Below are 27,417 nucleotides of genomic sequence, written 5' to 3' on the forward strand. Positions count from 1 at the left end.
GGTCAGGTGGGTCTGTCCCCGGCTGCCAGGCAGAGCACTCCTGAAAACTGGTCCAGACTGGTTGAAGGGAAGGGGGCTCTGTCTCCTCCCCACCCCGCTCCTTACACAGAGAGGGGAGAACCTCCTTTTATTCCCTGTTTTTGTCTGTCTGTCAAGCAATTCATCACTCACAACTTTGGCAAGAGTGGATCTGGGCTGTTTTTCTTTTAGATTGTTGGTGAATTTGCTCCCCACTAATTGTGTTCCTGTGGCCAGGGTTTGTTTTTTGCTGGAATTGTTACACATGTCAGAGGGGAATGGTTTTATGGATAGAAACCTGCCTGACAACCAGGACAGATAGGATTCTGAGCAAGGAAAGGACCCTTGCAGTTCAGCTTCTTCATGAAAAAGGGAGACACTTGTGACCCCTGCAGGGGCCTGGGAATGAATAACCGAAGAACTTGCTACGTTCTTCCTTGGGCTGGAGCTCAGGCAAAGGCAGCCTGGAGCTTCCAGACTTCTCCTGTGTGCCCAGGGGGCTCCTCTGCAGAGCCTGGCTCTGACTGCCTTCATCTCCGATCCCCTGGGCCCTGCTTATGGACACTTCCAAGCCCTATCACGACTAATGTTTACTGAGTCCGAGCATGTGCCAGCAGCCCTATGCCAGGCACTTTATGTTCATTGACTTGTCTAACCATGGAACAACCCCAGAGGATGCTATCTGCTGTGTGCTGTTGGCACAAGGGTGCTTGGCAGAAGCGTGAGTTGGGTGAGACCAGCTCATTCTCTTGGGGAGCCACAGTAGCCACAGATCCTATCCCTGTTTTGTAAACAGGAAGCTGAGGCACTGTCTGATGGATGGTAGAGTTCGGATGCCAACCCAAGTGCACTCGGTAACCTCTACCAGCCCTGCTGCTTCTTGGGCGCTGATGAGGAGTCCAGGCTGTACCAGGAGATTCAGCTAGCACCTGGCATGGAGGAGACACCCACCTGCTCCTTCTTGTCATTGTCTTTTGTTAGGGCAATGGCCCCTTGGACTCTTCTGGAGTTCAAAGCCAATTTTTCCTCATTCCTGCTTAGGTTTTTTTGTTTTGTTTGTTTTGTTAATCCCCACCCGAGGATATTTTTCCCATTGCTTTTCAGAGGGGAAGGGAGAGAAAAATTGATGTGAGAGAGGCGCATCAAATGGTTGACTACTGGTTGCCTCCTGTACACACCATGAACGGAGATGGGGAGTGAATCTGCAACCCAGGTATGTGCCCTGAGACTCTGTTGCGCAGACGGATGCTCTAACCACTGTGTGCACTGGCCAGGGCCATTCCTGGCTAGTTGCTGAGCCCTTTATGGTGTCCCCTATAGCCTGCAACACATCTGGAGTTACATCTGGTGAAGCGGGCGGGTGGGTGATGGATGGCCTTCCTAATGCAAACATCCTGTGCAGTGGGGCCAGTTGGACCTTTGGAGCCCTAGGGGCCTGACAGAGGCCTTTCCACCAGCACTGCAGCCCCGGGACATCCTGTTTCACCTCTGGGCCAATGGTCAAAACCTTTCTTTCTTTCAAAATGGGTCTTGGAGAGGAACTCCAGACGGTCAGCCCTTGGCTGCAGTTTCCTCCAACATGCATTCCCTGTGAGGCAGCCCCTGCCCCGTCCACCAGCCTCCCCAGAGCCACACTGGCCTGCATGTTGAGGCCCCTTAGCTGGCCAAGGGTGGCCCTCTTTCCTAGGAGCCACATTCATGATCCTTAGACCTGCTCCACTTCCTGCACTGTCCCAGACAGCGGCTGGAGCCAGAGTGAGGAGTGTACCAACCTCCCAGAGGGCCAGCCTCCCTGCACAACCCCAGGGATCGTGACACACTTCATGTCAACCTGGCTTTCCAGGCTTCCCTAAGGGTCTCCTCTGCCAAGGGCTTGTTTGTCTCGGCCCTTACAGAGCACTGCCTGCTCAGTTCCTGCTGTGTGTTGCAGGTGGGGTCCCTCAGTGATCCCTCACAGCCATAGGAGGAAGGCTCCACTGCCTCCCTTTAGTGATGGTTCAGGGGATGGCGCCTGCCAGCCATGGTCAACTAGCCAGGCCTGGCTATGTCTGGGCCCAGAGCCCATGTCCTTCCCAGTAGTATCCTGAGCCTGGCCCTTGATAGCCTCCTGAGCCCAAATCTCCCAGGAATATGGTCTGGCTGTCTCTCACAATCTATTGGATCCCCAGGCTGAGCCGCTCCCAGCATGTCATATCTCTCTCTGTCTCAGTTTCCCCACTTAAAGACGAGCTAAATGTGCCCTGGAAGGTGTTGGCAGCACTAACTGATGCACTGTCTGGCACTTGGTGTGTGCCTGGTATTGCATAAATCACAGTTTCAAAGTCATGGTTGGGGAAAAGAGGCCAAGTGAAGGAGGCAAGAGGGGCTGGGGTTGCCTGTTTGTTTCCTTGCTCACCTCCCTCCCCTTCTTTCATAATTATCTGCTAAGCCCCTGTGCTTTCAGGGCCCTGCCTAGGAACTGGCGCACATCTGCTGTCCCTTTTGTAGCTCACAAAGCCCGGCTGGGGCTGATTAGCATGGATGGGGAGATATTTGCATGTAATAGCTCCTGCCCAATCGGTGCCCTAGGATTCTTTTCAGAAAAGCCAGGCCCTTTCTTTGTCTGGTCCTCCTTTGCTTGGGGTTGCCCTTCTGCACATCTAGCAATTAGATGGGGCCTGTTCAGATCAGGCCTACAGAGCCCAAAGCTTTCAACACCTGAAGGTCGAACTGGCCTCCCCAGGAGAGGAACCTTCTGAGTGTCCATGCTCAGGCTTCTGACCTCTCCAAGCCATCACTGATTTAAGAGGTTTGGTTGTCTCTAGTGCAGGGACCCTTCTCAAGCCTGTGGTCAGCCCATGGTTCCCGAGGGACAGGCCTGCCTGGCATTTCTCAGGGTGTCACGCCCCACGAGCAGCTTCAGCAGTCTCCCGAATACAGCCGAGAAGCCTGTGGCCTGAGTAATACTGGGCTGCAGGGGCATTACCTAATCCAGATGCCAACAGGAAACCTTGGGGGGAGTTAGTGCCCCCCAGATGGCTGCCTGTCTGACCAGAAGACTGTTCCATCCTCAGCCCTGTTCATGCACCACTCCACAGTCCTGTCATCCTGTCACTGGATGACTTTGGAAGTGATTAGCCTTCATGGGAAACCTGTATTCTCATAGCCCCTCTTGGAGTAGATTTAACTGTTTGACTTTTCCAGCTGCCTGTAAATTTTGCCAACGCTGGACTCAGCGTTGGGCCAGCAGAGGTGGCTGTGTTGAGGTATTGTGAAATATTTTGAAAGGAATGAAGAATAACACAGTAAACACTGTGTCCTTCCACCCTTACCTTAAGAAATAAAATGCAGATAGAACGAAGGACCTTCCCATCTTGTCTCCTCCTGGGGAGGTAACCTCATGTTCCCCCAGTTCAGGGGGAGGGTTAGTTACCTTTCACCATGGGCCATTTTGACGTGGCCTAAAGACCCAAACTAAATGAAGATGTGCCCAAGCAAGACGTGAGGCTGGGCCTAGTATAGCTTCGTGTCCAGAATTCTCTCTGGGTCTCCTCCTCTCTACTGTTTACCTCTAGCCTTAGGGACATGGGGGCCAACAGCACCTGCTGTGTGCCCTTGGATCTTAGGCTGGGCAAGGGTGTATTAGTGCTACGACAACACTAAGCAATGAAATATTTTTCTAGAAATGAAAGCTGAGGATTTGGTGAGGGTCCCCTTGCTTGCAGATGGAAGAGCCAGGATTCAAACGCAGGGCTAACTGACTCCAGAATCAGGGTTCTGTAAACTACTTTGCCATGTGGCTTCCCCTGCTGGGGGAGAAGGGCTTTCCCAGGTGACAGCTGCCTGGAATGCAGGTCTGCTGCTCCAGGCTTAAAGAAACCTGAGTCTCTAGTGGCCCTGGGCACCCTGACCTGGCTAGCCACTGCCCCTCCTCCATCACACTCACTAAGAGGGGGTGGTGTGGGTACAGGCCTGCTCTGAGGGAGCCAGTGACTGGAGGCTGAGATATTGGTGTGCTCCATCCTCTAGCTGTAGTAGGTCTTAGGCCAGTGATGGCAAACCTTTTGAGCTCAGCGTGTCAGCATTTTGAAAAACCCTAACTTAACTCTGGTGCCGTGTCACATATAGAAATTTTTTGATCTTTGCAACCGTAGTAAAACAAAGACATATTTTTGATATTCATTTTATATATTTAAATGCCATTTAACAAAGAAAAATCAACCAAAAAAATGAGTTCGCGTGTCACCTCTGACACGCGTGTCATAGGTTCGCCATCACTGATTAGGCCATAGGGCCTGAGCCATCACCATCTGCAGCCTGTTCCCACTCCCCTTCCTCATCCAGCAGGATTAGGGGGGAGGTGCACCTAGTCAGACCCACTCACTTGGAGGAAGGCCCAGCAGATGTAACGATTGCCTTTATCTGGTTATCTTTTGTGTATGTGGTAAAAATTCCAGCCCCTTAAGGTATAACATGAAAAGTCCTTTTCCTACCTCCGGATCCTGGCCTGTCCCCATACTAGGTCTTCTGGTGTGGCCTTCCTGCAATGGTTTTCAGGCACATACAGGAATGCGTGCATAAATCTCTCCCTGGGACCCCACTGTGCTTAAAGTTCCTCAATTTCAACAATGGGAAGGCAGGTGGTGGGATTGGCTACCAGGCCCTCCACATGGATTGCCATCTCATCCTGCGGGCTGTGTCATGATCATCATTTGACAGATGAGGACGTTGAAGCCCCTGGTCACACAGCTGGAGAACGGCAAGTTCAGCCCTAAACCGTGGTCTGCCTTGATGTCCATCATGTTAACCACTGCTGTCCTTAGCCTTCCTTACTGGATGGTCAGAGAATGACCTCTTCTCTCTCCTGGCCATGTGGTGGCATGCCACACAGGGACAGATGGAAGTTTTCAGTGCCCAACAGTTTGGAAACTTGATCGCTGCCTTCAGGGCAGTGGGACCTGTGCTTCTGGTAGATGGGATGTTCTTCCAGGATTTGAACCCTGCATCACTGTGGGCCTGGCTTGGCATGATTGTCGTCACCTCCCCGAGGCAGTCTATAATCTGCATTGTACCCCAAAACTGTGTGATCAGACCCCTGAGTTTCTTCCAGCCCCTCATATTTTATCTTCTTACTGGCATACCATGTGCCATCAACCTCCCACTAGCATCTGAGTGTGGGAAGGCAGGGTCTGGCATCCTGTTCACTGTTGGGGTCCCTGGTGCCTGCACTTGGCACACGATGGCTGTAGGCAGGAGCTGCCCATGGGCCCTGAGCAGAGGGAAACCGCTGGGCAGGGGGCTGGGAAGAGTGCACCTTGAATTTTCCACGCCTCGTGCTTTCAACCTAATTCCCCTTTTACTTAGAATGTTTTTCCTCTAGAAGGTGAGCAGCCCGTGTTTTATTTGGCAACAGGAGGTGATTTAATAGAAGACCTCACATTTGGATAAGTGTTTCTATTCCCCCCAACCTTCAAGTCTGCCAAGATAAATAGTTTTAATTATTCCTCGTTTGGTGGCTGTAATGGTTTTCCTACTAGACCAGTGATGGCGAACCTTTTGAGCTCGGCGTGTCAGCGTTTTGAAAAACCCTAACTTAACTCTGGTGCCGTGTCACATATAGAAATTTTTTGATATTTGCAACCATAGTAAAACAAAGACATATTTTTGATATTTATTTTATATATTTAAATGCCATTTAACAAAGAAAAATCAACCAAAAAAATGAGTTTGTGTGTCACCTCTGACACGCGTGTCATAGGTTTGCCATCACTGTACTAGACTCTAGTAACTAGAGAGACAAGGACTTGAAATTTGGCCTTTTTGTTGTTCGTCGCCAGAGCTAGAGCTGGTGGCTGCTTTCTTGTCTTGCCTTCTACCTCCTTGTTCTCCATGAGGGAAAGAACCTCCCTCATCCTATTTATTTATTTATTTATTATTTTTTAAAATTGATTTTTACAGAGTGGGGAAGGGAGAGGGAGAGAGAAACATTGAAGTGAGAGTAAAACATTGATCGGCTGCCTTCTACACACCCCCTACCAGGGATCGAGCCTGCCACCTGGGCATGTGGCCTGACCAGGAATCACACTGGCAAAATTATTGGTGCACTGGGCAGTGCCCAACCAACTGAGCCACATCAGTCAGGACAGAAATTCCCTCATCTTGCATGAGGATGGAAGGTTCTGTTGGAGGAGAGTTTAACTCCAGGTGTTTGTCCTTGTTCCATTGCGTCCCTCTGATCCAGGTCTGTCCAGCCTGAAGGGATTGAAGCCCCCCTGCTTGCTTCATTACTCTCCAGAAGCCAGGGGGAGGGCCAGGAGGACGGTAGGGGCAGAAAGGTTACCGTGCAGGGCCACCCAGTACCCAGTGTTTTTGAGCAGCTAAGTGACTTTCCCCAGGCCATGGACACGGTCAGGGACTGGGTGCCTGGTCTTCCATACCAGCTACTTCCTGCAGTTAGGGAAGGGACCCCGCCCCTGGGCCTTCATGCAGTGCCCTTCACATGCAGAGCCTTGGGTCTGTGCAAGGAGGGTGTTAAATATGGAGTCACCCTGTGATTGGTGCTTGTCCAGGAAGTTCTGGAGGACCTCTAAGAGAAGGTGACAGGGATACTGGGGAAGAGAGGAAGGGTGCTCTGGGTCTCAGGAGCCATGGAGGCAGAGAAGCCCATGGTCTGGGGGATGGCAAAGGTCAGCATGGCAAGGATGGGATGATGGAGAGGTGTGACAAGACTGTGGACATTGGCAGGGACTCATGGGCCCCATAAGGATTTTACACTTATTCCAGAAGGCTCTGGGAAACCATGAAGGAGTGTAAGCAGGCCAGAGACCACAGCAAATCAGCTGTATTAAAAACCATGACTCAGCCTGGCTGGCATGGCTCAGTGGTTGAGCGTTGACCTATGAACCTGGAGGTCATGGTTCGATTCCCGGTCAGGGCACATGCCCGGGTTTCGGGCTCGATCCCCAGTGTGGGGCGTGCAGGAGGCAGCTGATCAGTGATTCTCTCTCATCGTTGATGTTCGTAGCTCTCTCTCCCTCTTCCTTCCTCTCTGAAATCAATAAAAATATATTTAAAAAAATAAAAACTAAAAACCATGACTCAGAGGTGACTGGAGGAGGCTCCTCCTGTCCCACAGGACCACTGGTAAGTGCCCCCGAGACAGGTGTTTATGTGTCTGCCTTTTCCTGAGGCAGCCAGCTCTTCTGAGGCATTCCTGGGTGCTGGGCATGGAGTAAGGAATGGGTAAGGAGCAGGGCATTTCCTTGAAGCCAGAATCAGGGAGCCCCCTGTGTCTCAGGCTCCCCCAGATTCTGCTGCCTGGATCCCAGGGTGCTGTCCAGGGAGCCACCAAGGAGGCTGGCTCTGTGGTAGGCAGGGAGCAGGCAGTCTGTGGCCTCTAGAGCTGCCCCTTTCCCAGCCTCCCTCATCTCCTGGCCAGCAGCTCCCCTTTCAGTCCTGTCTCTCTCTCAGCACGTGGTCCTGCTACTGCCAGTGGCTGTGGAAGCAGCCAGACTTCTGAGCCACACATACACTAGGGCCTCTTGCAACCCCTCAGCAACCCTCCTGCAAATCACCTATCTTGCCCAGGAGTCTGTCTTGGCAACCTCCCTGGGTCACAGCCACACTGTTTTGATCACTTTCATTTTCCCTGCTGTACCCTTCTAAGGAAAATCATTCCTCCTCTGAGTCTCACACTGAACACTGGAACACCTCTGATTACCAAGTATGTGTGTGTGGGGGGGTGCTTCCAATATGGGTGTCCTATAATTCAACTTGGTTCTGACACTGCCTCCTTGGAGATAGGGTCAGATCCCACAGGCCAAGGGTTGAGTCCCACAAAATTGACTGTCGTGCTCCGCATGCAAATAGTAGGTCTAGGTCAGTGGTCGCCAACCTTTCGGACCTCACAAACAACCAGTGGTCCGTGGACCACTGGTTGGATACTGCTGGTCTAGCTTTGTCACCTGTGCTTCTGAGCAACCAGCTTATAGGTTGGATTTTCCCATGACTCTGTCCTTGGGTTTGACAGATCTGCTAGAGCAGCTTACAGAACTCAGAAAACATTTTACTAGATTCAGGTTAATATAAAAGGATATATAACTCAGGAACAGCAGATGGAAGAGATGCGTAGGACAAGTGTTTGGTAAGGGACACAAAGCTTCTATGCTCTCCCCAGGGGTGCCACTTGCCCCAAGTAAGTGCTTTATTCAAAGTAATGTCCATCACTAGCTACACATTTCCCCCATCTTCCAGGTAATTTGTGGATACCGTCCCAATAGAACTTTTGTTTTGAGGCAAACCATTCAGAGACCCAAATTTCCAGGTGTTTCACCAACCTGAAAGCTCTCAGAACCCAATCCTGTTTGAGTTTTTATGGAGGCTTTATTATGTAGACCAGGGGTCCTCAAACTTTTTAAACAGGGGGCCAGTTCACTGTCCCTCAGACCGTTGAAGGACCTGTATCTTTAAATGTGTGATGGTGCGGTATCAAGAAGCAAAATTACTTTGCCGTGTCTTCTGGCCAGTTCTGGTCGTTTTACGATCAAAGTGTCGTTCAAATTGATTATTTGTTGTCGGAGGCGATCAGTATTAAGTTTCACCTGGTTTTAGAAGCTCATAATACACCACACCTTCCTGATCCCACCAAACAGAGAGCTTTGTCTTCTTTCCAAAGCAATTTGGCCTTGCATTCAATGTTGGTGGTTGACCTGGATCAATCCATGATTTTGTGCGTTTGGGAGTCTCAAAATAAATCCACTTCTCATCGCCAGTCACTATTCCATGCAAAAAGGACTTTCTTTCGTGTTGTTGAAGCAACATTTTACTGATGACTTTTCGGTTTTCCATTTGTCTTTCGTTCAGTTGATGTGGCACCCATTTTCCTTCCTTTAAAAACTTTCCCATTGCTTGTAAATGAACAAAAATTGTTTGCTGAACAATGTTTAATATTCCTGCAAGTTGTTTTTGAGTTTGACATGCATCTTCATCCAATAATGCTTGTAATTGTTGGTCTTCAAACTTTTTCGGTTGACCTGGACGTTCTTTGTCTTTTGTATCGAAATCATCACTTTTAAAGTGTTTAAACCAGTGTTCACAAGTATCTTGAGATGGAGCATGTTCACCATAAGCTTCCTGAAGTATACGATAATTTTCAGCAGCACTTTTTTTCAAAATAAAGTAATGAATTTAAACTTCCCACAAATGCCCTTCTTATGGCATGAAATTCGACATTTTTAAGCCTAAAAATATCTATGATAACACCGATAGAAAATTTGACATATGGCCCTGACCGGTTAGGCTCAATGGATAGAGCATCGGCCTGTGGACTGAAAGGTCCCAGGTTCGATTCCGGCCAAGGGCATGTACCTTGGTTGCAGGCATATCCCCGGTAGGAGGTGTGCAGGAGGCAGCTGATCGATGTTCCTCTCTCATTGATGTTTCTAGCTCTCTATCCCTCTCCCTTCCTCTCTGTGAAAAATCAATAAAATATATTTTTAAAAAAAAGAAAAACAAGAAAAATCTCAAATAAACAACCTAACTTTTCCAAAAAAAACAACAACTTTTGACATACGAAGTTTTGAAGCTTGCTGTCAATACAACAAAATAGTTTACATATCAAATCACATATATATCAACATATGTGTAACTTCATCTATTGAAAAATATCCACATTATTAACTGGTGCATCTAGTAAAAGGCTAAGCAACCGTCCAACTGTACAACCAGTAGCTATGACGTGCAGTTACCACCAGGGGGGCAGACACTCAATGCAGGAGCTGCCGAGCTGCGGTAACTTGGCAGCAGGGGTTCTTGGATGACCAACCCTGGAACCAGAGAGGAAGGAGCCCAATTCTGGAACGCATCACCCAAGAACTGCCCTCTTGTAATCTGGGACCCCTCGGGGGATGTTGGAGAGCTAGTTTTGGCCCAATACCCTCAGGCCTGGCCGAGGGGGTCCCACCTGCTGGAGGAACCCCGCTCACTCCGCAGATGCCCTTCGAACTGCAGTGCTGCCCTAGGGGTAGCCGGCAGAGGAGGGACTGTGGGAGGTTGGCTCTAGGGTGTGTCTGCCCATCTTGCCCAGTCCTGTCCCGCCAGCCACCTTCTAATTAATTTCCTTTCAGTGTTCATGAATCCGTGCACTGGGGCACTAGTCCTATCTAATAAAAGAGAAACATGGTAATTGGCGTATGACCGCTACCCTTCCCATTGGCTAATCAGGGCGATATGCAAATTAACTGCCAGCCAAGATGGCGGCTGACAGCCAGGCAGCTTAAACTGAACATGAGGCTTGCTTGCTTCAGTGACGGAGGACTCCAACGTTCCCCGCCTTCCTTGCTGGCCTCTGAGCCTGCAGTTTGAACATTGTAACAAATATAGAAGTTAAACAAAACTCCAGAAACCTGCTTTCAGCGAGCCGCAATCTCAGAGCTGGAGTTGATACAGAGTTTTGATTATAGAATTTAAACAAACCAGATACCTACTTTCAGCAGCTGAGGCCTCAGAGCTGGAGCCAAGCCTCAGAGCTAAAGCTGGCCCAGAATAAAAAAAAAAAAAGAAAAAAGGAGCGGTTGGGAGCTTCAGTCCCAGCCTGAAAACAGCCCTCAGCCCCTCACCCAGACTGGCCAGGCACCCCAGTGGGGACCCCCACCCTGAAGGGTGTGTGACCAGCTACAAACAGCCATCATCCCCTCACCTAGGCTGGCCAGGCACCCCAGTGGGGACCCCCACCCTGATCCAGGACACCCTTCAGGGCAAACCAGCCAGCCCCCACCCATGCACCAGGCCTCTATTCTATATAGTAAAAGGGTAATATGCCTCCCAGCACCGGGATCAGTGGAGCCGCAAGGCCTCCCGGCACCGGGATCAGCGTGACAGGGGGCAGCGCCCAAACCCCCTGATCGCCCTGCTGCTCTGTGTGTGACAGGGGGCGGGGCCATAACCCCCCCACCCCACGGGCCCTACTCTGTATGTGACGGGGTGGAGCCATAACCTCCCCATCGGCCCTGCCCTGAGTGTGAGAGTGGCGGCGCCCCAACCCCCTGATCGGCCCTGCTCTGTGGGTGATAGAGGGCGGCGCCCCAACCCCCCCCCCCCCCAACGGGCCCTGCTCTGTGTGTGATGGGGTAGAGCCATAACCTCCCCATCGGCCCTGCCCTGAGTGTGACAGTGGCGGCGCCCCCACCCCCTGATCGGCCCTGCTCTGTGGGTGATAGAGGGCGGCGCCCCAACCCCCTGATCTGCCCTGCTCTGTGTGTGACGGGGCCTCACCCCAACTCCCCTATTGGCCCTACTCTCTGAGTGACAGGGAGGAGCTCCTCAACCCCCTAATGGGCCCTGCTCTGTGCGTGACAGGGGGGAGCTCCCCAACCCCCTGATCGACCCTGCTCTGTGCGTGACAGGGTACGGAGCCCCAAGCCCCCTGATGGGCCCTGTTCTGTGCGTGACAGGGGGCAGCGCCCCAACCCCCTGATTGGCACTGCTCTGTGCGTGACAGGGGGTAGCACCGCAACCTCCCCATCGACCCTGCCTTGAGTGTGACGGGGCGGTGCCCCAACCCCCCAATCGGCCCTACCCTGAGTGTGACTGAGGGTGGCATTGCAACCTCCCAATCCGCCCTGCTCTGTGCATGACAGGGGGCGGCGCCCCAACTCCCCAATTGGCCCTGCTCTGAGCCCAACCAGGGGCTGCACCTAGGGATTGCGCCTGCCCTCTGCCACCCAGGAGCAGGCCTAAGCCAGCAGGTCATTATCTCCCGAGTGGTCCCAGACTGCGAGAGGGCACAGGCCGGGCTGAGGGACCCCCCCTTCTCCCCTGAGTGCACAAATTTTTGTGCACCGGGCCTCTAGTATAATATAAGCCTAATATGCTAAGTGTCTGGTTGTTCGTTCAATCAAAGTATAATATGCTAATGATATGCTAAGGTTGCTCAACTGCTCGCTATGACATGCACTGACCAGGGGGCAGACAGTCTACTGGTTGACCAATTGCTGTGACGTGCACTGACCACCAGCGGTCAGACACTCTGACCGGTAGGTTGGCCGGCTGCTGTGGTCCAGCTGATCGGGACTGAGCAAGACCGGGCCGGACGTCCCTTGTAGCCCTCCTACGGTCCCTCCCCGGCTGGCTGACCTGTGTCCGTCCCTGGCTTTAATTGTGCACCGGTGGGGTTCCTCAGCCTGGCCTGTGCCATCTTGCAATCCAGGACCCCTTGGGGGATATTGGAGAACTGGTTTCGGCCCAATCCCACAGGCCAGGCTGAGGGACCCCCCTGGTGCATGAATTCATGCACCAGGCTTCTGGTCCTATATAATAAAAGGGTAATATGAAAATTGACCCTAATGGTGGGCTGACTGGTCACTCAATCCCCTGGTGGTCAGTGCGCTTCCACAGGGGGAGCGCCGCTCAGCCAGAAGCCAGCTCATGGCTGGCCAGCGCAGCGGCGGTGGCGGGAGCTTTTCCCGCCTCCAAGACAGTGCTAAGGATGTCTGACTAACGGCTTAGGCCCACTCCCCCAGGGACATCCAGCAGGTGGACATCCCCCAAAGGGTCCTGGACTATAAGAAGGCGCAGGCTGGGCTGAGGTGGGGACACCCCCATCCCCCGTGTGCATGAATTTTCGTGCACCTGGCCTCTAGTTTATCATAAAATCCCAGGCCCAGCCATTGTGGCTTAGTCATTGAACATTGACCCAGGAACCAACAGATCAGTTCCTGGGCTGATTTCAGGGCTCGATCCCCAGTACGGGGCCTGCAGGAGGCAGCCAGTCAATGATTCTCATCATTGATGTTTCTATCTCTCTCTCCCTCTCTAAAAATCAATAAAAACATTTTTTAAAAATCACAGTGTCACACCCCCCTTCTCTCTCTCTCTTCCATGTGCTTTTCCTCTTATTGTAGAATTTGTTCTTAATCTCTTTCCCAGGCTGGGTCAAGGGCCACCTCTAGGTACCCACCATGGCCCTGTTCCCCTGACCTCAGCACCCCTCACCTGGGGATCCTCATAACTGCCACCTGGCTAACCCCACCTCCTCTGGGATAGGGATGGTTTCTCTATTGCGCAATGGCTGGTGAGCAAAGTGAGAAAGTAGGTGGAGAAGGGATAGGAGAGAGGGGGAGCGGGGAATAGCATGTACAAAGACCCAGAGCTGGGGGATGGAGAGGCTGATGAATGAGGGGTACAGGCCTCGACTGCCAGCCCGAGAGCCTGCTGAAACTTTTGAAAGCACGTAGGAACACGGGCCAGCTTATGCTTTTTTTTTTTTGTCAGATATTTACTGAGCACCTATGTACCAGGGACTAGCCTGTGAGGTGGCATAGCTGTGACTCTCATAAAAGGCTGGCTTCCCAAGCTTTGGGTGCCACTGAGGTCAGGTTGCCCGCAGCCCCAGCTTCCCTGGCCCAAGCCCAGCCTCTTGGTTTAGCCAAGCTTTACTCAGCCACAGGTCCTTGTGGTTGCCTGCTCTGCTCTGGGTTACAGGGGACGCCTAGGGCAACTGGTCAGGTTGCCAGGCTGCTTTGCAAACAGAGGCCCTCACTGGGTTGCTCTGGCACAGCCAGCGGATTGGCTTATCTACTGCCCAGGAAGGGCGTGGGCAAGGGCACCATGCCAAGGTTTGGGGTTCCTTCTTGGGACCTGCTTATAGCTGGACTTAGGAGTACCTTGTCGTGAGTTCCCTGTGGGTGGGGCATGGCTGTAAGCCTGCAGCAGTGCCCTGCCAATATGCTTTTCCCTCCCGCCCCTGGTTAGGAGGCTGGCCATGCCCTACCCCCACCAGGAGGGTGGGACCTGGCTCCTGAGGTGTGAGGCAGTTGGGCAGAACCTGCCCTATGGCTTGGGGAGCCCTCCTCCTGGGCCTGGCCCTGACCCTGGCCCAGTGCTCAGACTACACAAGAGGAGAGCAGGGGGCCCAGTGAACACCCGTAGGCCCTTTATACCTATTCCCCTGGGAAGATTCTTTTTCTGTTGAGATAAAATTCACATAACTTAAATCATTTTAAAGTGTATAGTCTAGTGGCATTTAGTCCATTCCCACTATCTTGTAACCATCACCTCTATCTAGTACCAAAATATTTTCATCAACCCAAAGAAAATCTTAAGTACTCATTCACCCATCCTCCCTCCTCCCCAGCCCTTGGCAACCACCGATTTGCTTTTTGTCTCTGGATTTTTCAATTCTGGATGCTTCATATAAATGGAATCATATATATATATGTGACCTTTTGTGTCTGACTTCTTTTGTGTCTGGCATAATATTTCTGAGGTTCATCCATCTTGTAGATGTGTCGAAGCTTCATTCCTTTTTATGACTGAATGATACTTTGTTGTATGGCTGGACCACATTTTGTTTATCCATTCCGAAGTTGATGAACATTTGAGTTGTTTCTTCTTTTTGGCTACTTAGAGTAGTACTACTTTGAGGGTTTGCATACAAGTATTTGAATACCCTCTTTCAGTTCTTTTGGGTCTATAACTAGGAGTGGGGTTGCTGAGTCAAATGGTAACTCTGTTTTTAACTTTTTGAGGAATCACTGAACTGTTTTCCACCATTTTCTGTTGCTACCAAGCAGGGTATTAGGGTTCCAATTTCTCCAAATTCTTGCCAATACTTATTTTCACCCCCCTCTGTTTTGTTTTTGTTTTTTTACATTACAGCCATCCTAGTGGATGTGAAATGGTGTCTCATGGTGTTCTTAAAAAATTTTTGTTGTTGTCCTGGCTGGTTTGGTTCAGTGGATAGAGCATAGGCCTGCAGACTGAAGAGTCTCAGGTCGATTGTGGCTAAAGGCACATGCCCAGGTTGTTCGATCCCCAGTAGGGGCCATGCAGGAGGCAGTTGATCAGTGATTCTCTCATCATTGATGTTTCTATCCATCTCTCCCTCTCCTTTCCTCTCTGAAGTCAATAAATATATATTTTTAAAATATTATTTATTTATTATTATTATTATTTTTTGTTGTTAAGCCTCACTCGAGGATGTTTTTCCATTAGATTTTAGGGAGAGTGGAAGAGAGAGGGAAAGACAGAGAGAAACATTGATGTGATAGAAACATTGATTGGTTGCCTCTGACTAGGGCCAGGGCCTGGGGAACTTGCAACCAAGGTGCATGCCCTTGACTGGGATCAAACCCGGGACCCTTTGGTCCACAGGCCGACGCTCTATTCACTGAGCCAAACTGGCTGGAACTGCTTTTTATTGATTTTAGAGAGAAGAAGGGAAAGAGGGGGGGGGGAGAGAGAGAGAGAGAGAGAGAGAGAGAGAGAGAGAGAGAGAGAGAGAGAGAGAAAGGAAGGAAAAGGAAAGAAAAGAAAAGAAAAGAAAAGAAAAGAAAAGAAAAGAAAAAAGAAAAGAAAAACTGTGATGTAAGAAACATCAATTGGCTGCCTCCCATATGCACACTGACCAGGGATCCACCCACAACCTGGGTATGTGCCCTGACCAGGAATCGAACCCGAAACCTTTTGTTGTACAGGAGGATGCTTCAACCAATTGGGCCACACCAGCCAGGGCTCATAGTGGTTTTGATTTGCATTTCCTGATGACAAATGTTTCATTGGCTTGTTGGCCATTTGTATGTCTTTGGAGAAACCTGTCTCTTCAAGTCCTTTGTACACTTCATTTTTTTTTAAAATCCTCAACTGAGGCCATGCTTAGAGAGAGGGAGACAGAAACATCGATGTGAGAGAGAAAAATCAATTGGTTGCCTTCCATATATACTAAACTGGCAATCCAGGCATGTGCTCTGACCGGGAATCGAACTGGCAATTTTTGGTGTACAGGATCAAACGCAACCAACTGAGCCACTCTGGCCTGGCCCTTTGCACATTTTTTAATTGGGTTATCTTTTTGTTGTTAAGAGTTCTTTATAGCCCTGACCGGTGTACTCATTGGTTAGAGCATCTCTCTCTGTTTCTCTCTCTCTCTCTCTCTCTCTCTCTCGCTCTCGCTCTCGCTCTCGCTCTCGCTCTCTCTCTCTCTCTCTCCTGCTTCTTCCCTCCCTCCACTCCCCCAAAAATCAGTGGGAAAAATATCCTCGAGTGAGGATTAACAACAACAAAAAGCTTTCCATTTTGACAAAGTCCAATTTATGTAGTTTTTCTTTTGATGCTCTTGTTTTTGGTGCTACCTCTCAAAATCTTTTACCAAATAATGAAGATTTACTCCAGTGTTTTCTTTTAGAAATTTTATAGTTTTCACTCTTATATTTAGGTCATTAATCCACTTGAGTTAGGTTTTATGGATGGTATGAGGTAGGGCTTCAACTTCATTCTTTTGCATGTGGAGATCCAGTTATCCCAGCACCATTCATTGACGAGACTACTTTCTCCCCACTGAATGTCAATTGACTGTGAACAATAGGGTTCATTTCTGGGCTCTAATTCTATTCCATTGATTTATATGTCTGTCCTTTTGCCAGGGCTATTCTGTTTTGATTACTGTACCTTTATAGTAAGTTTTGAAATCAGGACATGTGATTCTTCCAACTTTATTCTTTTTCAAGACTGTTCTGGTGATTCTGGGTGATGGGGAACATTTTGCCACATTTTACTTGTGCTTCTCTGTACAGATATTTTGTTGTTGATTTGATGAGCAACTCCCAAGCAAATTGTAGACAGCATAAGAATTCACTTGAAGTTCTCCCATGTTTTTCTCTCTCTTTTTTAAATATATAGTTTTATTGATTTTGGAAAGGAAGGGAGAGGGAGAGAGGGATAGAAATATCAATGATGAGAGAGAATTATTGATCGGCTACCTCCTGCAGGCCTCCTATTGGGGATTGAGTCTGAAATCTGGGCATGTGCCCTTGACCAGAATCAAGCCCGGGATCCTCCAGTCCACAGGCTGATGCTCTATCCACTGAGCCAAACTGGCTAGGGCCCATGTTTGTCTTTTAAGAATAAGGGCATTCTACAGAACCACATTGCTATCATCACATCCATATCATTTAAAATAATCACATCTAGCCCTGACCAGTTTGGCTCAGTGGATAGAGCGTCGGCCTATGGACTGAAGGGTCCCAGGTTCGATTCCGGTCAAGGGCACGTACCTTGGTTGCGGGCACATCCCCAGTAGGGGGTGTGCAGGAGGCAGCTGATCGATGTTTTCTCTCTTGTCGATGTTTCTAGCTCTCTATCCCTCTCCCTTCCTCTCTGTAAAAAATCAATAAAATATATTTTAAAATAATCACATCTATAGTTCACACTTATGTTTCCCCAGTTATCCTTTATAGCTCCTGAAAATTTTTTCCTTAGTTCCAGTCAAGGGTCATACTTGGCATCTGATGATCACATCTCTTTAGTCTCCCTTCTGGAATGGTTCCCAACAATTTTGGTATTTCCTGACATTGGTCATTTTGAGAGCAAGCAGGCTTTTTTGCAGACTGCCTTGTGATCTGGCACTGTTTATTGTCCCCTTGTAATGGGACGAGGGTAAAATTTTTGCTAAGAATGCATGACAGATGCCTTGCCCGTCCTGCTGTATTATATCAGGACCACAGTGTTATATGGATTTGTGTTGTTCCTGTGATGCTAAGTTTCACCTGTGAGCTGAAGTGGACACACTTGTTGCGTGTGCCTGTTGAATGAATGACTAGTAATGGTAATAAGGTTGGGCATGTGGATGCAGTGCTTCCTGTTGTGCACTGGATCCTCTGCCTGTCCCACCATTAGCCCCATTTGACAAATGAGCAAACCAAGGCTTAGAGAGGCTAAGTGACCTAAGCATCATAGGTGGGACATGAACCCAGGCTGTCCCGCTCCAGTGGCCACGCTCATAATCACTATGCTGCATAAGGAGAAGAGAGTTCAGCTGAAGGAAGCAGAGGTGCTACCAAGAATACTTTATCTCACCCTAACTGGTTTGGCTTAGCGGATAGAGCGTCGGCCTGGGGACTGAAGGGTCCCAGGTTCAATTCCGGTCAAGGGCATGTACCTGGGTTGCAGGCACATCCCCAGTAGGGGGCATGCGGGAGGCAGCTGAATCGATGTTTCTGGCTCTGTATCCCTCTCCCTTCCTCTCTGTAAAAAATTAATAAAATATATATATTTTTAAAAAAGAATACTTTATCTCCATCCCGGCCCCACTTAAACTCTGAAGGCCAACATCCCTCACCCCCGTTGTATGGCACAAATGAATGCCGACTCCCTCAGCTGGGCATAGGCACCCACCAGGATCTTGGGACTCTCTGACCCTGCCAAAGTTGCCCTTTTGTCGCTATCTTTCTACCTAAGTGCCCACTGGATGAATGTGCTCTATGAAGGAATTTACTTGAAATATCTGCTCCTATAGCTCCTGGCATCCCCCATCTCAGCCCTTAGTTGCCCTGTGAACAGCAGTCCTCTCTCTCTGGACAGGCTGTGTCCCTGCGTCCCCACTACCTGATCCGCCATCACCTTGTCCTCAGCATAGGCTGGGCACATGGCAGCACTTTCAGGGAGGGATTTGTGACACCCTGGAAGAATTGGAAACAAGGGAAGCCAAAGGGTGGTGAGGATAAGACTCTAAGGTAATTGACAGGGAGCCTTGCTCACTGGCCCTGGGGCCTGCTGGCTCACACCCGCTTCTCCTCATAGATGAAGATATATGTGTATTCAAGTGCTCGGTGTCCCGTGAGACGGAGTGCAGCCGCGTGGGCAAGCAGTCTTTCATCATCACCCTGGGCTGCAACAGCGTCCTCATCCAGTTCGCTACACCCAATGGTACGTGACCCTTCTGTCCCGGTGGCACACAGAACACCCAGAGCCAGGAGGTCTTCGGCGCTGGGCCGTGGCTGGTGGGAGCCAGGAGCCTAGTTAAATTATGGCCTATCCATCTGTCCCAGCAAAGGATCCACTTTTGTTCAAAATCATATTTCTATGTAGCGTTCTGTCCTCAGTCAGCACATCTTGGTTTCTAGAATGCTCTGCACCAGATTCTTCCTCACAGGCTCCTTTAGGTCCTTCTGGGCTTGGCTCATATGTCCTCTCTTCTAAGAGGCCTATTCTAACCACCTGGCCAAGCTGCACCCCAGGCCTCTAGGAGGAGCCTGTCGGGTGGGGTCTGGGGCCTGGCACTCCCAACAGCAAAGGAGGAGGGTGAGACGAAGTCCTGAGGCAAGCAGAGGCTCTGTTCTGAGTTCAGAGAGGTCATTGGAAGGTTCTAAGCCAGCGGTTCTCAACCTGTGGGTCGCGACCCCTTTGGGGGTCCAACAACCCTTTCACAGGGGTCGCCTAAATACATCCTGCATATCAGATATTGACATTACGATTCATAACAGTAGCAAAATTACAGTTATGAAGTAGCAATGAAAATAATTTTATGGTTGGGGGTCACCACAACATAAGGAACTGTATTAAAGGGTCGCGGCATTAGGAAGGTTGAGAACCACTGTTCTAAGCAGACCTGTCTGAGAGGACACAAGCAGACACATGAGGTTACTGAGGGCTTGAGGTAGGGGGTGGGCAGCAGTGGAGGTGGTAGGATGCCTAGGGTGGGAGACTGCTTGAAGGTCTAGCAATAGGGCTTGGTCACTGCAGAGCAGAAATCAGTGGGTCTGGTGGGCAGCAGAGGCTGTGCAGGAGAGCCCAAGTTGGAGGCCACCTGCCCACGGCCACCACTAGCTCTCAGGAGCCCCTCCCTTGGCTCTGCCCCAGGGAGCGGACTTCCCATGGTCCAGACCAGCCTCAGGCTAATCACCCTTGTGCACTACACACTCCGCATCCCCACCCCCCAGTTGCTGGCATTTTTCCTTCTACTTTCTCTCTCTGATTTTGTTCTACCTTTTTTTACTTGTTACAAGTTAGTGGTCATCATTCTATGTTAATAAACTTAGTTAATTTTGAAGGCTGTATAACATCCAGTCATGTAGACCCATGGTGATTGGTTCTCTGACATGCTGCTATGTCCACTAAGGTCCATCAGTCCCCTATTGTGGGATATTGAGGTGGTGTTCCTGTGTCCACTGCCATTCACAGACTCTGTGCACTGCTGGGTGGCCTTGCCGGGTGAATCCCAGAAATCTGTTGCCCAGCTTGGCAGGCTTGTGCCCTGCAAAGGCTCCAGCCACACTGTCCTTTGATGAGCCAGTGCTGGACCCACTGCTACCAGTCATGTGGAGCACACTCGCCCCAGAGTACGAGGCAGTTGCCTTTGTCAGCCACCAAGTGGCGGACTTGGCTACCCTTCTTTTCCTTAAGTTTCAGCATTGCCTTTTACAAAAAGAAATCACCAAGTTACACATGCTCAGTGCAGGAAAGTCAGGGTGTGCAGCTAGACGGAGGGTCACTGGCTCATATGAACCTTCACATCGCCAACACTGCCATGCGTGACCTAGCTTCCCCCTTCCAGATTTCTGTTCCTTCTACAACATCCTGAAATCCTGTCGGGGCCATACCCTGGAACGGTCGGTGTTCAGTGAGCGGACGGAAGAGTCCTCTGCCGTGCAGTATTTCCAGGTGGGTACATGTGGTCCCAGGCAGACCACCGTCACCTGATGGCCCCCGGGAGGCTGCGCAGCACAGGGCAGGCCCACTTGGGTTCACGTCCTGGCTCTGCCCCTTACTAGCTGTGTAACCTTGGGCAGGTTTCCTCCACTTGCTGGGCCTCAGTTTCCTCATCTATGAAATGGAGATGCCAGGGCTTGTCTAAGAGGGTTGTTGTTGGAAGGACTCAAGAGCAGATGAAGTTTAGGTCCACAGATGTTTTGAATAATGAAAGCACAGATAGAATGTACCAACCATGTAGGGTATGCCAGGCACTGGTCCAAGCGCTTTCACACGTATGGAAGTGCTTGTGCCCTCCCAACAACTCTAGGAGGTAAGTACTATTATTGTCCCCATTTTGCAGATGAGAAAACTGAGGCTCAGAGAGGTTAAGTGACTTGCTCCAAGTCACACAGCTATTATGCAACAGAGCCAAGATGGGAAGCCAGGCCTGCCTGATGCCAAAGCCTGTGCCCCGCCCAGGTGCCACGCTGCCTCCCGATCGCCTGTTATCTTACCGAGAGACCCCGCAGCACCTCACCCGCCCTGCGCTCTGAGTCCTAGGGTTCTGTTTGATCTACTCTGCTTCTTTGAGTTCCCTAAGATGGGTCAGTTGGCCCCAATTCCAGAACTCTGCCTGTGGTAAATCTTGAGTTCTGCTGGTGGATCCCAGGTCCAGATGGCATCCAGCTGTGTCCTTTGGCCACGTGACGTGGAGATGTCTGTGCTCGGGGCTGCCTCTGGCTCTCGCTCCCTTCTCCTGAAGTAGCCAGCAGCTGCAAGAAGGGTTGGGGCCAGCAGAGAGGGTACAGCCTCCTGCTGGAGGTTTGTGCCCAAGGTGGCCCTTCTTCTGTCTTGGACCAGCCAGGGACTCGGCCATTTGTGCCGTCGCGTGCCCTGTGCCATTGGCGTGTCTCTGTTCCAGTTTTATGGCTACCTGTCCCAGCAGCAGAACATGATGCAGGACTATGTGCGGACAGGCACCTACCAGCGTGCGATACTGCAGAACCACACGGACTTCAAGGACAAGGTAAGCAGGACCTGCTCTGACTCTCCTCTTCTTTCTCACACCCCTTCTCTCAGGCTCAGTGCCTGTCTCACTGTGGCAGTTACCTCTCTCGCTTTTTTTTTTTTTTTGCTTGCGGATTTATCTTAAATTTTTTCGGATTACAAAAGCAAAATCTACTTTTTGTAAAAACTCAAAGAACCCAGCATGTATAATATAGACATGAAAGACTTCTGTCATTTCCTTCTAAAACAATCATTGCCCCAGCATATATATTTTAGAGTTACTTAATCTTTTACACACACACACACACACACACACACACACAAATAAGATTGTGTTTTATTTCATACTTTTCCTGTAAAATTCTTTTCCCCCACATAATGGTATGTCTTGGGACATATTATCAAGTCATGTGGATGTAATGTGACTATCTGGTTCCCAATTTTTTTTTTTTAAATTATGCAGTATACCCTAGCCAATTTGGCACGGTGGATAGAGCATCGACCTGCAGACTGAAGGGTCCTGGGTTCCATTCCGGCCAAGGGCACATGCCGGGGTTGTGATCCCCAGTGGGGGGCGTGCAGGAGGCAGCTGATTGATGATTCTCTCTCATCATTGAAGTTTCTATCTCTCTCCTCCCTTCCTCTCTGAAATCAATAAAAATGTATGTTAAAAAGAAATAAAAATAAAAAATAAATTATGCAATATTTTCTAATTTTTATTTTTTCATTAATCCTCACCTCGAGGATTTTTCCATTGTTTTTTTTTTTTCTTTAGAGAGAGTGGAAGGGAGGGAGGTAGGTAGGGAAGGCAGGGAAGAGAGAGAGAGAGAGAGAGAGAGAGAGAGAAGAGGGAGAAAGAAAGGAAGAGAGAGATCGAGGTGAGAGAGATACCTCAATTGGTTGCCTCCCTCAAGCACCCTGACCAGGGCTGGAGATCCAGATTTGTCTGACTGCTTCCATGTCTGACTGCAACACATACCTGACTCAGTGGATTGACCAGGAATGGAACCTGTAATGCTTCGGTCCGCAGGGCGATGCTGAGCAACCCCAGCTAGGGCCCTAGTTTCTTTTAAGATCTAGTATACAGTGAGTCCTCACATTTTGTCATCAATAGGTTCTGTGATTTTAAATGAAATGACATACAAGGAAACCAGTGTACCCTAGGCTAATTGTTACCAGCAAGATTTAGGTTTCTGTGCCACCTTATCAACGTTAGAATGAACAACATTGAATGAAATGACGTTGAGGATGTGCTCTATGCTCATGATCAAAACAAGAAAGAACAGTACAGAGTAGCTATGTTCAGAAGTGAAAGTTTATTCCCTTCTCCTCCATTTTGACCCAAATGAGAGCTTATGTTTTTCTCGACTTATCTTTGTGGGCTCTCAACATGATCAATGTAGATCTGCCTCTTCCATTGTCTTGGTCATGCCACCACCACCCCACCCCCAGCATTGCAAAGAGTCCCCTCAGGACACTAAAGCCCCCTCAGCCTCAGGGCCTGACCCTTTATCCCAGGAATATGTCCTGGACACAGCAGCATGCCTGTCAGAGTCCTCCTGGGGTCCCCAGCTTCCTCCTGGCTGCTGGAGCAGTGCTTAAGGCCCAGGAAGTGCATTCTCCTTCAGCAAAGTCCATTCCAGCTCTCCTAGGATGCCAGTCCATTTCCTGGTTCATCCAGAGCTCTGAGAGGCACCCGAGGCCCTCCCACCCAACTATCACAGCGCCCCTCTGGGCGCTCACTCTGTGCCTGCCGCTGTACCCAGAACAGCTCTGCTTTAGAAATCACATACTTGCCATCATCAGGAACTTTTATCCTGATTCTGCTGACATGGAAGCAGTCAGACAAATCTGGAATGAGGGATGATCTACCACCCGCTAGCCTGTACTCTTCCAAAAGATCAAGGCATGGGAACCAGCAGCCCTTGAGCGGGTGCCCAGCTGGCCTCGGGGCTCAGGCAGCTCACCTGCCCCAGGCCAGCCCAGCCACTGGCTGATTCTCCTGGCTAGGGTTGGTACACAACCAGAACACACTGCCACCAACACCTCTTGGACTCCTTCCCCCTCTGCGAGGGCTGTAGAATTCCCAGAAGGACACCTCTTTCTCAGTTGTTGCACCATTTTCTGGGGAGGACCACAGTACTCAGCCTAGCTGATTCAGAGGCCATAGGGCCCATGGGGCTGGGGCCAAGTAAACTTTCCCTGGGGACTTCTCCTAGTCCTCAGGAATGTCCTGTAGGGCCTGGGACTAGGGGCTGTCCAGCTCCTGCCCTCTGTGTGGACCTCAATGGTCATGCTGCAGGGCTCAGAGGTGTCCTTTATCTACTGAGCACTCATTCCAAGAAACTGCAGGCTCACTTGTGACAGCCAGGTATCCACCATGCTACACAGATAGTTCACAACCCAATCAGTTCTTCTTGAATCAGGTGTGAGAGCACGTGATGGTTTTAACACCCTAGCTGTCTTCAGAAATCCTGTTCTACCATCTTCAGATCCAGACCTGAGGGCTCCCATGTGCTCTAGGTGGCTCAGAAACCAACCTATGGTCAGTTGGCCCATGCCAAGGGGAGGCAGGCTGCAGGGCTCTCAGCTGCATGAGTCTGCAGGGAGCCAGAGCCTGGCGATGTGATCACTTCACGGTATCTCGTTCTCATTGCTCCATCCTTCCTCAGATTGTTCTTGATGTTGGCTGTGGCTCTGGAATCCTGTCATTTTTTGCCGCCCAAGCTGGAGCCAGGAAGATCTACGCGGTGGAGGCCAGCACGATGGCTCAGCACGCCGAGGTCAGTGGTCCACTGGAACCCCTGCAGTCCTCGTCCTTCAGCTATATGCCCTCTTTAACCTGGGAAGCTGGCCCTGCTGGGAGCCCCCAGGAGACCTGACCCCCTGGCTTTAGGGGATTGTGGGACATCACTTCTCTTTGGTCTTTTATCCCCAAAACCTGAGCTGAGGTGGTGTCCCCTCCTTAACTGGTAGTCACCTACTGGGTTCAGGGGTGATTTGGGGTCTTCAGAGGCTTGGTGGCCTTGTGCTTCAGGGGACTATGCAGTCACACAGGCCAGGTGAGATCTCAGACCTGGCCAGTGCCTGCCTCTCTGAACCCCACTTCCCACATCTGTGAAATGTGGGTAACAACAGGGTTTCATTTCATTAGTTTAAGCTGTCATTTTCTTTGTTACTTTTTTTGCACTGAAACCTTCATTCACAAGGTTCAAAACCTAAAAGCCACAAAAGGGTAAACATTGACATTGCTCCCTTCCCCATTCCTTGCTCCCAGCCTCCTCATCAGGGGGAGAGGGACACATATGCAAGTTCTGCAGAGCTATTGGGTGGCTCCATCAGCAATGTGTACCCTTCTTCGCCTGCCGAGGTCTTATACAGCTGGTAGCACCTGCTCTATTCCCTTAACAGTTTGTTTGCTACTGTGTCATCATATGAAGAGCTTCCTTACTCCTTCTAATGGCCACAGAGCATCCCTTTACCCAGACGGACCACTGTGTTAGACACAGATTATTATCATCACTTAGGCTGTTTTTCCATCATTGCAGCACAAACATATGCTATATTGAATGCCTCCTCATACATGTGTCACCTCTTCTGTGTGCAATTATGTTCATAGGACACATTTCTAGCAGTGGAAGTGCTGGGGTGGAGAGTATATCCAAGTTTAGCTTTGGTGGCTATAGCAAAGCCTATCGTTCCCATCTTAACTCCCATTAGCAGTGCCCTCTCAGGATTGATGGTGACATGAGGGATCCGGTAAGGCCCTGAGGAAGGACTGAGGCTGTGACTAATCATGGCTCTGGTTAGGGTGCCGATGAAGGAGGCAGAGGGAATTGGGTGGCCGTGGGGACAGAAGCCTTCCCTCCCCTGAGGATGCGTGGTGGATGAGTGGGTACAGGGACCCCTGTGACCCCTCTGGCCCACCCACCCACAGGTCTTGGTGAAGAGTAACAACCTCACCGACCGCATCGTGGTCATCCCCGGGAAGGTAGAAGAGGTCTCGCTCCCTGAGCAGGTGGATATCATTGTCTCGGAGCCCATGGGCTACATGCTCTTCAATGAGCGCATGCTCGAGAGCTACCTCCACGCCAAGAAGTACCTGAGGCCTGGTGGTGAGTGTCCCTGCTGGCACGGGGCCTGGCACCAGGGGCGCACCCACCGGGGCCCCTTTGGGGCGCCCCTGGCTGCTACTCAGTGGGCACTGTTGTGGTTCAGCTCTCTGCTGGCCTGTTTGATGGCCTGCGGTGCTAAGGGCATCTGGGCTTTCATGCTTCCCTTCCTCCTTCCCCCCTTCCCTGTTCCCTATGCCCATCTTGTCCCAGACAAGGCCACACAGCCACTTGCCCAGCCCGCCTGGACAGGGTACTTAAGGGCTCCTCTCAGGTCCCCTGAGAGCCTCCGGGGTGCCTGCCATCTCATGCCCTGGTGTCTTGGGGATAGTGTCTGCTGGGAATGTGACAGATATGGAAGGTGTTCTGTGGTCAGCACAGAGGAGTTGACCTATCGTCTTCATTCCTCACCTGGTAACCTTGCCTTCAGCCAGGGAGATGGGGCAAGGGTCAGTGTGTTGCAGGGGCAGCTAGCTGTCTAGCATGCCCATCAGTGGCCTCTTGCTTGTGGCACTGTGCCTCTCGTCCATGCTCCTAGGTCATTGAGTCACTGTTTACACCTACCCATCTGTATCCTTGTGCATTTGTGCCCAGCTCTGGAGGGGGGATCTGTGCTTGGCCCTAAACATCTGATGATGTGTCCATTTCCTGGTTCAGGTTGTGTGACTTTGAGTATTTCTGTACAAGCAGGGATTGTGTGTATGCGTATGTGCATGTGGCACAGGAGGACCTGGCCAGGACAGGTGTGGGAAGCCAGCAGACTGGTGGCCCCAGGGTGGGCAGGGGGGTTGGTCTGTGGAGAAGCACCTATTTGGTCCTCTGACCTTCCTGGATCCAGACTGCAGGGACCTGCCTTGGGCTACGCTTCTGGAGGCGGGAGGTGACTACCATTTCTGACAACGGTGTCCTGTTTCCCAGCTGTGAGTGGGAAGCCAGGCTTCGCTAGGGTGTTGTCTGGACCCACTCTCCTCCCATTCTGCCTTTCGGTAGCCAAGCCTGCTGGGGGGGCCGGCCCAGCAGAGTGGACTCCTCCTTATGGGACATAAGGACAGACAGGAGTCAGGCTCTGGTGGGCAGCTGAAATTCTGCCCCACTGCTCACACAGCCTTCCCAGAGTGCGGCCTGGAGCCAGTGATGCCCCGCTGCCCTGCCTACATGAGTGTGTCTTCATTCGATCTCAGGAAGCTCTTTGGGGGATTGGAAAGAACCTTCTTCCCAGCTGTACACATTTAGGTGTCTTTAGGACTGGGGCACTTTCCCATGATGCTCCAAGTGACTAGCAGACTCCTGGGCAGGCAGCCCAGCGAGTGGTCTCTTAGCCAAAGTAGACCATCTCCCCTCCCCCACCCCAGCCTGAATCCTGCTAGTGCCTTGACTTCCCCCCACCCCCAATAGGAAAAGGGAGGGAGGCCCACACCTGGAGGCCAGGTGACTCAGCCCTAGACTCACTGAGGCAGCCACTGGCCCTGACTCATTTGTTCCTTGAGTCACACAGATGGAGGACCCTGTGGCCCCTCCCATTTCAAGTCATGTGCCAGACCAGGGTGGCTAAAAGGCCCACCATGTCTGCCAGCAGCCTGGACAGTCTCAGCTGTGGGGATTCAGCTGACCCTCCACCCAGCCTCTGGCCTCTGCTGAGATCCCTACGCCATAGCCTGGGGTTTAGCCTTCTTTGTCCAGAGAACTTTTCTTTGCTTTCCCTGGCTGCATGTCCATGATGACAGCACCTAAGCAACACTGCATGGCTTATGGAGCAGGGCTTACCCTAAGGCTCTGGCGGGTTCCTTCCTGTCTCCCAGCCCTAGTAATGGGACATAGGACAGGCTCTCCTTTCTCC

At 50.7% G+C, this 27,417-nt stretch overlaps 1 protein-coding gene across 4 annotated transcripts in view; it reads left to right on the forward strand.

Moving 5' to 3' along the window:
- CARM1 (coactivator associated arginine methyltransferase 1) overlaps positions 1–27,417 on the forward strand; it is a 48,649-nt gene that overhangs the window by 13,485 nt on the left and 7,747 nt on the right. For all 4 annotated transcript variants that reach the window (XM_036315038.1, XM_036315040.1, XM_036315037.1 and 1 more), the window contains exons 2-6: positions 18,571–18,696; positions 20,324–20,430; positions 21,383–21,487; positions 24,141–24,251; positions 25,406–25,583. In XM_036315038.1, coding sequence (XP_036170931.1) covers positions 18,571–18,696; positions 20,324–20,430; positions 21,383–21,487; positions 24,141–24,251; positions 25,406–25,583 — 627 coding nt within the window. The remainder of the gene's footprint in view (positions 1–18,570; positions 18,697–20,323; positions 20,431–21,382; positions 21,488–24,140; positions 24,252–25,405; positions 25,584–27,417) is intronic.

This window comes from Myotis myotis, unplaced genomic scaffold, assembly GCF_014108235.1.
Source record: "Myotis myotis isolate mMyoMyo1 unplaced genomic scaffold, mMyoMyo1.p scaffold_m19_p_6, whole genome shotgun sequence".
NCBI classification, from domain to species: Eukaryota; Metazoa; Chordata; class Mammalia; order Chiroptera; family Vespertilionidae; genus Myotis; species Myotis myotis.